Here is a 10287-nt window from a genome sequence, read left to right as displayed (position 1 = left end):
TAGAATTGATACAATAGTTGCTAATACTCCAGAGATGCTGCTGAGAAATGTATCTAACTAAATGTTTCAAAATTGTAACAGTTCAGAGTCTGCGCCTGAATTACTGACCTGCCAGACTGAAATACTAGAGACAGGGACATTCAACTTTAAACTTTTTGGAAAAACCGTAAAAAATAAATAATGGAAAGTTATTGGAAAAAGTCTTTATTTCTGGGGAACAATCTAAAAACAACTGAATTGAAAAAAGTATTTGGAAGGTGAACAACCCCTTTAAAGATCTATGAAGACTTTCATACATCCAGGTCATGATACACTGTGTCTAGCAGAAATGAGTCTAAAGTAGCTGGACTAAAATGAGAACAACAATGTGCATATTGACTGATGGTTTGAATGAGGTGTGAAGCAGGCCATTTATGCTAAACTGGGACCAACCATGCCTAAACACAGCAGGGAGCCTGCAACACTCTCATCAAAATGCTACCTTGACATCCTTTCCCCTGACAGTTCACGATAGTCATGTTCACTGAAGAATTTATACCTACCTCAATGAGAATCATGGTACCATTATCACTGCTTAACACTGGACACCTCTATGGACTCCACAGGCGATTTCCGCGCTGCGTCTGCATCCGACAGTCGTGTCGCATGGGATCAACGCTGCGACACCATCAGACAATGCTATTACTTACCTTATTTCTGTTGCGTGATGCCTGCGTTTTTGCGCAACGCGTCGGATCACGTGGAAATCGCCCCTGGAGTCCAACCCTAAGAGTTTCAACACCTACCCCAATAGTTCAATGGAGCTATTGTGATTGAGTGTTCTTTCCTCCAAGGGTTAAATGATGGCTTATTTCTTGGCTTATTTGAACTAAAGAAGCTTCTCAGATGAGTGGTGAAACACTTTTAGGAATACACAGTCCTTTTGCTTATTTTTGGATAAAAGCTTTTCCATTGAAATGCTTCTTTGTTAATTGACTATTATGTGGCATGATTTATTGTATAAATTCTCTTCATCTTTAAAATAGTTAAAATTTGTTTAGTTAATTTGTATAATTCGTAAAATTTGGTAATTTTCGTTTTAATTTTTTTCAGATCAGACCGCACAAAAAAAACCTCGTGGTAGACCCCGCAACAGTCTGTCCCGGAGTTCTGATGCATCATCCAATCTTGCAGAAAACAACATAGCAACCCCAAATAAACAGGATACCAGACCTTCAGATAAAGCAAAAAGGGCTGAGACCAAAACAGAAGAGAAAAAACGGGGAAGACCTCCAGCACATGGGAATGTTAAGTTCAAAATGCCACAGGAGAAAAGGGATGGCACTGAATCTATCAAAGCCCCCTGTGAAGAAAAATCAAAAAGGAGAAAACCATCTGCCACATTCCAGCATGTTGTCAAAATAAAGAAGCTCAGAGCAGGCAAACTATCTCCTTTGAAGTCAAAGTTCAAGAGCAATAAATTAAAGTTGGGTAGAAAAGGAGGGGTCTCCATTGTCCGGAGGCGTGGAAGACCACCATCTTCAGAAAGGTTCAAGACAGACCTGCATGGATCATTTGTAAAGCAGGTTCCTACAGAGAGAAATCAACGGGGTAATAAGGATGGGTCGCCACAGCCTTCCAAAGAAGATACCAGAGTGTCAGTAAGGCAGAGCCCACGTAGAATGAAGCCTGTGAGGATAATTCCTTCCTCCAAGAGGACAGACACTGCCATTGCCAAGCAACTTTTGCAGAAGGCCAAAAAGGGGGCTCAGAAAAAAATGGAGTTGGAAGCAGCAAAACTTCAAGGCCGCAAAGGTGGGACACAGTTAAAGAACATACGTCAGTTCATTATGCCTGTAGTTAGCACAGTCTCATCCCGTATCATCAAGACGCCAAGAAGGTTCATTGAGGATGAGGACTATGAACCTCCTATAAAGATTGCTCGTTTAGAATCAGCCCCCAATGGTAGTCAATTTAGCACAGCCTCATGTGGATCTAGTGAGAAGTCAAGTGCTGCATCTCAGCAGTCTTCGCAGGCCACCTCAGATGACTCTCGCTCTAGCAGTCCTAGTATAGACACCTCAACAGAGTCTCAAGTCTCAGAGGAGACACCAGTTGTGTCTGAGCCACAAGGACGAGTTGCTGAGACCATATCAGTCCCAACCCAACAACAACCTTTAGAAAGCAATGGTGTAAGGACCCGAAGGTTTCCCGTCTGCAATAAGAATTTTAGTTCCAGGCCCTCTAAGAAGATAATTTTACGTCCATCTTTTCAGCAGAAGTCCTCTCTTTGTCCTCCACCCCCACTACTAAATCCTCCCACACCTCTACAGCCTTCTGTCAGCCTCCCTGATCACACACCTTGGTTAATGCCTGCTATTCCTATGGCTACACCTTTTATCTCTGCCTCACGTATGCATGAGAAACGAAGGTCTATACTACGGGAACCAACTTTCCGCTGGACTTCCCTAAAACATTCCAGACTAGAGTCTCAGTACGTTTCTTCTGCTAAATACGCCAAAGAAGGTCTCATAAGGAAACCAATCTTTGACAATTTCAGACCACCTCCTCTGACTCCAGAGGATGTAGGATTAGCTACTGCATCAGGATTCCCTTCACATTCTGTTGTGGGCCCAGGAAGGCTTTTTTCACATATCCATTCTTCAGGTGCTAGGTTTGATGTGCACAAAAGAAGCCCACTTCTTCGTGCACCCAGGTTCACGCCTAGTGAAGCACATTCTCGCATATTTGAATCAGTCGTCCTTCCACCTTCTGCTGGTCGCTCCAGTGGGACACCTTCCATGATGGGCATGTCTCGGAGAAGTAAAAAGAGGGTCTTTAATCCCATCCGCAGCTCTGAGCCTAAATCACCATCTCACTCAATGAGAACACGAAGCAGGAGAGTAAGCAGTTTGTCTGTGCTTACGTCACCTTCCTCCACTTCACTTACAGATATTTCAGTGAGTCCCCTTGCCACCAGTGCCTTAAACCCTAGTTTCCCTTTCTCTTCCTCTTCGGTGACTCCAGCATCTGTAGATATTGCAGAGAAAATGCAGAAACCGCGAAAACCAACCAGCACTCCTGTAGAACATTTCTCTTCTTCACCCAGCAGCTCTCCCGCTCTCTTCCCTTGGTTCCCTTCAAGCGTACAGATGGAGAGAGGGAAAAGTAAAAACAGGGGATCAGTGGAAGCTTCCAAAGAAAGGGACGTTGAGAAAAACAGGGAGAAAGACCGTGAGAAAGAAAATTCCCGTGATTCTAGGAGGGATAAACGAAAAAAGAACTCGGACTGTGTGTGTAAAATAAGCAGAGAGAGAAATGATGAAGAGGGAATCATGACTACCACCCAGATTAAAACGTCGGGGAGAAAGAAGCCTGCCACAGTGGAATCCAAAATAAATCTTTCCCCAGCCGCAGTCCATACAGATCAAATGCCTGCTAAAAACAAGATATCCAAAAAAAGCCGGGCAGTAAGTGAAAAACCCCAGCTAGATACCTGTGCCAAATCTCCAACAGCAGAGACTCCAGCACATCCCCCAGCCCAAACTGTGAGTGCTCTAAAAACTCCCTCTACATCTATTAGCTCTATGCTGGCTCAAGCAGACAAGTTTTCTGTCTCTGACAAACACGTGGCTACTCTTCTTAAAAAGGCAAAAGCCCAGCTGTATAAGATTGAGAAAAGCAAGTTCCTGAAACAAACAGACCAGCCCAAGGCTCAGGTTTGTAACTCTATAATCTCTGACTGTTTGTATTTTCTTATATTAGCTTGTGCTTTTTCCATGTTTATATCTTAAATATCTTTTATCCAAACCTTCTCGCTCAAAATTCTGGTACGTCTGGGTGACCTGTTCAGATCTGTCTTTCCTAAAGCTGACTCTACATTGGCTGATGTAACCTGCAGTTTTTTTTCCCCTTCAGAATAAGTGTCTGCTTATTGGCGTTTGTGTGGGGCACTCCTGACAGCCTGCTGAACCAGATATTTGTCTGAAAATGGACTAAACACTTATTGGGCATGTTATAAAACCCCGTAAGGCGAGGATAGCGCTACTACATTGATGCGGCCCTCTCCCTACAGTCCTGCTTAGGCTACAATTATAAGCTCCCATTATAAGCCTGGTATTAAAATCCGGGACTGAAAACACTAAATATAAAATGTATTAAATATGTTGCCTCATTGAAAGTAGTGAATGTTCATGAGGTCCATATGTTTATGTATCAGTGCACGGAGGCCAAGATTCAATTTGTTTTATAGGTATTGCAGTTACCTGCCCATGAGACTGGGGGTCTTACAGGTTAAGGTAGGTGCGCTTTTCAGGGGTTTAGTCTGTAGTGCACAAGGTTTGTAACACAACCACAAATCATCTGCATCCCATGGGGTAAAACAAAAGAGCTTATTTTGTCATAAATAGGATATTTGTAATAGGATGTACAGTAAAAATTGCATTCATTTCCTGGAGGATGTATACATGTACAGAAACCAACACATTTGATCCACAACAATTACAAAACAGTAGTGGCACAGCCACTCTCTCATATTAACAACTTTTCCTGTCCGAATATGGTAGCTCGACCAGCTGTCGAATACCTCACAGTCGACAAGCTAAACCCCAACTCTGGCACACTAGTTTAACAAGATACCTCAGAAGATGTAGTAGATCAGCTGAACGACAGTGGAGAAAGTCACAAACTGACCCTGACTTCATCCACTTCAAGTTCATGCTATTCTGCTACAATCGAGCTCTATCAATAGCTAAAGTACTTCTCCTTACTCTCCTCTCTCTATCCACTAAACCTCAGCGACTCTTCGGCACAATTAACTCACTACTATGCCCCCTCTGTACACACCACCCATTAATGTAAGTGTCCAAGCAAGATCTTGCTTATTTCTTTAAAGAAAAAAATCAGTCTCTTATAGTGAGCATACCATCTGACAACTATCTTGCAGTATACTCACATCCACTTTGCACGCCTCCACCCCCACAACACTAGATGAAGTTAGCAAACTTCCAGGTCCCAACTTCCATTCACATCCAAATTGCTGGAAAGGCTTGTTTACAAAGCCTTGCCCAGCATCTTTCTCACAACTCCTGTCTTGACCCCCTGCACTCAACAGACCCTGCACTCACCAAAGTAACCGATGATCTTCTCCTGGCAAAGTCTAAAGGACACTTTGATACTCATCCTTTTAGATCTCTTTGCAGCCTTTGACAAAGTTGAACACCTACTCCTCCTACACATTCTATACTCTGCTCGCTTCCATGACCCTGATCTCTTATGGTTTACATATTATTTTTCTGATCGTTCTATTAAAGTTGCTGCTAGACTCGTTCATCTATCTCTCCACTCAACATCAGCTACTCCCTTAAGCATATCCCTTCATTGGCTCCCAATCTCCTTCAGAATCAAATTCAAACTACTAACACTTACATTCAAGGCCATTAACACTGAAGCCCCTCGCTATCTTTCATTTCTGATCTCAACATACACTATACACAATACCTTTACGCAACCTTCGCTCTGCTTCTGACCTTTTCTCTTCTCTTCTCATCGCTTCAGCATATTGTCGTCTACAAAACATTTCTTTGACTTCTGCTTTTGAACTCTCTGCCTCAGGCTGTCAGACTTTCTTTTTCTTTTCAGACTTTCAAACGCTCCCTAAAGACCCACCTGTTTAGGGTAGCTTATTCAATGTACCTTAATTAATGAGTCATAGCTGTATCATAAACCAATTTGCTTCTGAAATCCTTGTGTCTCCGTAGTACCCTAACCCTTTAGTTTGTAAACTCTTGTGAGTAGGCCCCTCTAATCCTATTGTACTCTGTAAACCCTTGTTTTTTATTCACCATTTGTTCCCTATTCGTTTTAAACCAATGTTAAGCACTGCGTAACTTGTTGGTGCTATATAAATAAATGATGATAATGATAAATATTCAAGGCCTATTTACATACTTTTAAAATGTGCTTTTTACTTAAGGGTCAAGAAAGTGACTCTTCTGAGGCATCTGTTCGCGGTCCCAGGATAAAACATGTTTGCAGACGAGCTGCTGTGGCCTTGGGACGCAAAAGGGCAGTTTTTCCAGATGACATGCCCACATTGAGTGCCTTACCTTGGGAGGAGAGAGAGAAGGTCCTGTCTTCCATGGGAAATGATGGTCAGTTTATAGTTTAGAAGCACAACGAGTAGCAATTTTACAGTTCATTGCTGTTGGTCTTACAAGAAATGAGTTTGTAGCATCCAGTAGATTTCTTGTAAGCATATACTGCATGCTATTATCATAGCTGTTGCACTGTTGATTTTTTTTATATGGGTGTTTACATTTAAGTCCCTGTTTATACTTTTTTATCTTACAGACAAGTCCTCCATTGCTGGGTCAGAAGATGCTGATCAGCCAGCTCCACCACTCAAACCCATCAAACAAATTACACGCAACAAGGCACAGCAGGAGCCTCCTGTGAAAAAGGGACGCAGATCTCGGCGCTGTGGACAGTGTCCAGGCTGCCAGGTTCCTGATGACTGCGGCATATGTACTAACTGTCTTGATAAACCTAAATTTGGTGGACGCAACATAAAAAAACAGTGTTGCAAGTGAGTTGCTTTTAATATTACCTATTTTACAGGTTTAAAATGCTAAGATGATTGACATTTTTATTTCAATACTTTTTTCCTGCAGGGTGAGGAAATGCCAGAACTTGCAGTGGATGCCATCTAAGGCTTATCTTCAGAAGCAAGCTAAAGGTAAGATGAATCATATTTCCTCCAGACCAGAATTCAATTACTTGTCTTTTCGTAGTATTTGGAATTGCATATTTCTCTCTCACTCAGCTGCAAAGAAGAAAGAAAGAAAATGCAAGGTGACTGAAAAGAAAGAGTTGCCACCTGTTAAGAGCCCTACAGAACTCGTCTCAGTCTTTGGTACCAGCTCTCCCCCTGTACAAGAAGAACCTTCAACCCCATCTCTGCATCAAAAAAAAAATGAGCCTCCCAGGAAACAGACTGAGGATAAATCAGAAGTGCAGATACCTGCTGTGTCCACAAGCGAAACCAAACAATCCCAGAATTCCCGTAAAACCACCAAGCAGCCTCCTTCACTGCCTTCCACTACCCCTTTATTGGCACCAGCAACCACCCCACCACCTGCAAAGAAAGATGCTCCTAAACCAGCTCCTCCTGAATCTAGGAAAAAGCAGCCTCCAGTGCTCCCAGAAAACACCTGTAAGTAAGAAGGCCTTCTTAACTGAGATAGTATTACAAAGCGAGGATGGTTATAAAAGCCTATGATAGTCTATGAAAACACCATGCAGTGTAAACTACACTTTTTTTCTTCTGTAAAGTTTACCATTTTCCCCTTTTTTATGCATTGCAATTGATTACACTGAAAACTTATGAGTATACCTCTGCTAAGCAGCGTGATATTAACAGAAAAAAATCAGACAAGGAATGTTGTGTGTACACAAAAATAGTTCTTGGTTTGTTCCACATTCATTGAAAATACCCTTAACCGGGCAGGAATTATGGGTAGGTACCTCTTCGGTTGCCAACCCCTAGTCTGGACCCTTGTCCCCCACGCTGCATCATGGTCAGCATGCATGCTTGTGCTCTTTTGTGGGTGGGGGGCAAGGTGACTGGCTCTCTTGGCCTAACATTGCCCTTTATCTGCAATTTAGAGGTATCTGCTTTGGGTCATATTTATAAAGAAGAATATATATATATATATATATATATATATATATATATATATATATATATATATATATATATATATATATATATATATATATATATATATATATATATATATCTCATACATAAATGTTATTATATGTTAATATGGTGTAAAAATTATAGAATTTCAGTCTTTAGTCTTTAATATTATTGGTCTTCCTGATCATGTGCTGTTAAAATGCTCCTTCTTTATACAACTACCCTCATATAATGCCAAGTGAATTTCTTAAACAGGAGTACAGAAATGCAATACACATTTTAAACTGTCAAACCCTTTATAATGCCAGCTTTCGCCTTTGTTTCAAGCAATTGATGTGTTGCTAGCTCTATACTAGCATATCAGAAATCTGATGAAGCATCAGAAAGTTGACAGAAAATTCATGGATACAGACATTATTACGAGGAAATTAATTTATTTTTGTAAGCAGGGAAAATAACAACAATCTAGTGATCTGAATAAAAGTTTTTAATATTGTAGAACTCCACTTGCTTCATGGGGGCACTAAGAATAAGCATATGCTAATTTTTATTAGCTTTTGTGATGGAATTGTAATTATTTCCATGTTTATGCATTCTTTCCTAAACTGACATTATCATTTGTTACTTTTAGCAACTGAACAGAATAAACAGAAAAAGTTGGCAATGAGGCTTGGGGCTCTGCTGAAATCTAAAGGAAAGGAGAAGGTGAGGATAAATGTACAGCCATGGAAAAGAGGATATGTTTTTGTACTGCAAAGATTTCTTTGTTTACATCTCATTGTTGCCACTAGGATTGAGTTTGTATTGGATATTTTGTACCTTTTAGTTTGCTAGAAGGACGGCTGACTCCCAATGAAAATCCCAATCCCAATAAAATGTGTTAAGCATTCAAGTGAACAGCAAGCCAAAATGTATATCGCTCACCATAAGGGGAATTCACAAAAGTGGAAGAAGCGTGTTTTTCTTTTAAAAGTGGTGTTAAAACTAATGTAAATACAATCTCCATATTACAAACAGAAATCTGCCAAAATGCTGACTCAACTTCCACTTTTAATTTTTTGGTGAAAGAAAGAACAGTTAACAGACACTTTTGTGAATATTTTGTTAAAACGACAAAAACGTAGAAGAAAAACAAAATTTTAAACAAAATTTTCGTGAAGCTCAGTGTAACTCTACCACCTGTACTCCACTTTGCATTGATTCCTCAAATCTTCATTCATCCCACTTTTAGGTGCCGTATGGGTGACTAATTATCATATTCATGAGGCAGCAGCCTATTGACAGGCTACAAGCCCTGTTTTCTGTATAACAATAGGTATATTATCAAGAAAATTGTATATATATTATGTTAGCATTTTGAATATGTATTATAGGGGAAAGTTAAGGCACCCTGGCAAATTTTAGTTTGTACCAGTACACAGCCCCCCCATCATGGCCAGAACTACAGAGATGCCCCACATTTAGCTGTGTCACTTCTGTTTCCAGCATCCATCTTGCAGAACATACACACTGGAAATAAACTGGGATCGTGGGCTACTGCACTTGTTCCTAAGTGAGCTAAATAATGGGAATTCTCATGTGATAAAGAGTATGTTCTGCAATATTGGCCTTTTAAAGAGGCAGGGAATTTCTTCTCATCAGCAAAAATCATTAGTATGAGGCGAATGTACGCTGAGATTCACCTAATGACAGACTGACAGGCTTAGGAAGGCTTACAAATTCAGAAAAAAAAGTCTGTGAAATGTCATTTAAAATGTGCGAAAGACAAAATCTGGAAACTGTTCTGTTTACAAAACATATTCATAGAAGTGGAGATAGAGGTTTGTGAATATGGCGGAAAATCTGACAACTCTATCTTCACTTTTATTTTGACTTTCAATATCACAACGTTTGTGAATTCCCCCCATGAGTCTTCTTGGCTTAGCTACAACTATGGTTTATATAAACACGCTGCTCTGTAGCCAAGGGGGCAACCATTCAAGCACAGAATACAAGGTAGATTATATAAAGAAGCTGCTCTGTAGTCATGGGGGCAGCCATTCAAGCTGGAAAAGGATAAAAGGCACAGGCTACATAACGGATAACACATAATTGTATTGAACAGGGGTTATCTGCTGTGTAACCTGTGCCTTTTCACCTTGATTGGCTGCCGCCATGGCTTCACATCGGCTTCTTTATATAAACTATAGTAGTCTTTCTGAAGTAAACACAGCTTTTACCAGTGCATGTTAACAGTATATTATATGCTAATTACTTAATACGCTGTCATTTTTTTGGTGTTACTGTTCCTTTGAGTTGAGTTTAAATCAGGTTTCACTTCTGTGGGGTATACAGTGGGGCAGACTTAGCAAAGTGTGAAAATTAACCCACTTTCTATTCATTCCTATGGGATTTTTAGAAGCGTATTTATCAAATGGTAAACTCTAACTTTCATTCATTAATATGTTTCTAAAAATCCCATAGGAATGAATAGAAAGTGGGTGAGTTTCTCTGTGGTAAGCTCTAATTTCACCTCTGATGAAGTCCCCAGGAGTGGATGAACCGCGTTAAGGGTACGAACATTATTTACCATTAATTTGAATTAGTCTCTTTTGCTTTAAATATGC

At 40.4% G+C, this 10287-nt stretch overlaps 1 protein-coding gene across 4 annotated transcripts in view; it reads left to right on the top strand.

Annotated features, from left to right (window-relative positions):
- Window positions 1-10287, top strand: part of kmt2a.S (lysine methyltransferase 2A S homeolog) — a 103018-nt gene that overhangs the window by 23407 nt on the left and 69324 nt on the right. For all 4 annotated transcript variants that reach the window (XM_041571362.1, XM_041571363.1, XM_041571361.1 and 1 more), the window contains exons 3-8: window positions 1093-3698; window positions 5954-6131; window positions 6331-6565; window positions 6651-6715; window positions 6803-7192; window positions 8313-8386. In XM_041571362.1, coding sequence (XP_041427296.1) covers window positions 1093-3698; window positions 5954-6131; window positions 6331-6565; window positions 6651-6715; window positions 6803-7192; window positions 8313-8386 — 3548 coding nt within the window. The remainder of the gene's footprint in view (window positions 1-1092; window positions 3699-5953; window positions 6132-6330; window positions 6566-6650; window positions 6716-6802; window positions 7193-8312; window positions 8387-10287) is intronic.

Source organism: Xenopus laevis, chromosome 7S, assembly GCF_017654675.1.
Source record: "Xenopus laevis strain J_2021 chromosome 7S, Xenopus_laevis_v10.1, whole genome shotgun sequence".
Lineage (NCBI taxonomy): Eukaryota > Metazoa > Chordata > Amphibia > Anura > Pipidae > Xenopus > Xenopus laevis.
The sequence above is the reverse complement of the archived record's forward strand: the minus strand, read 5'-3'. Positions and strand labels throughout refer to the sequence as shown.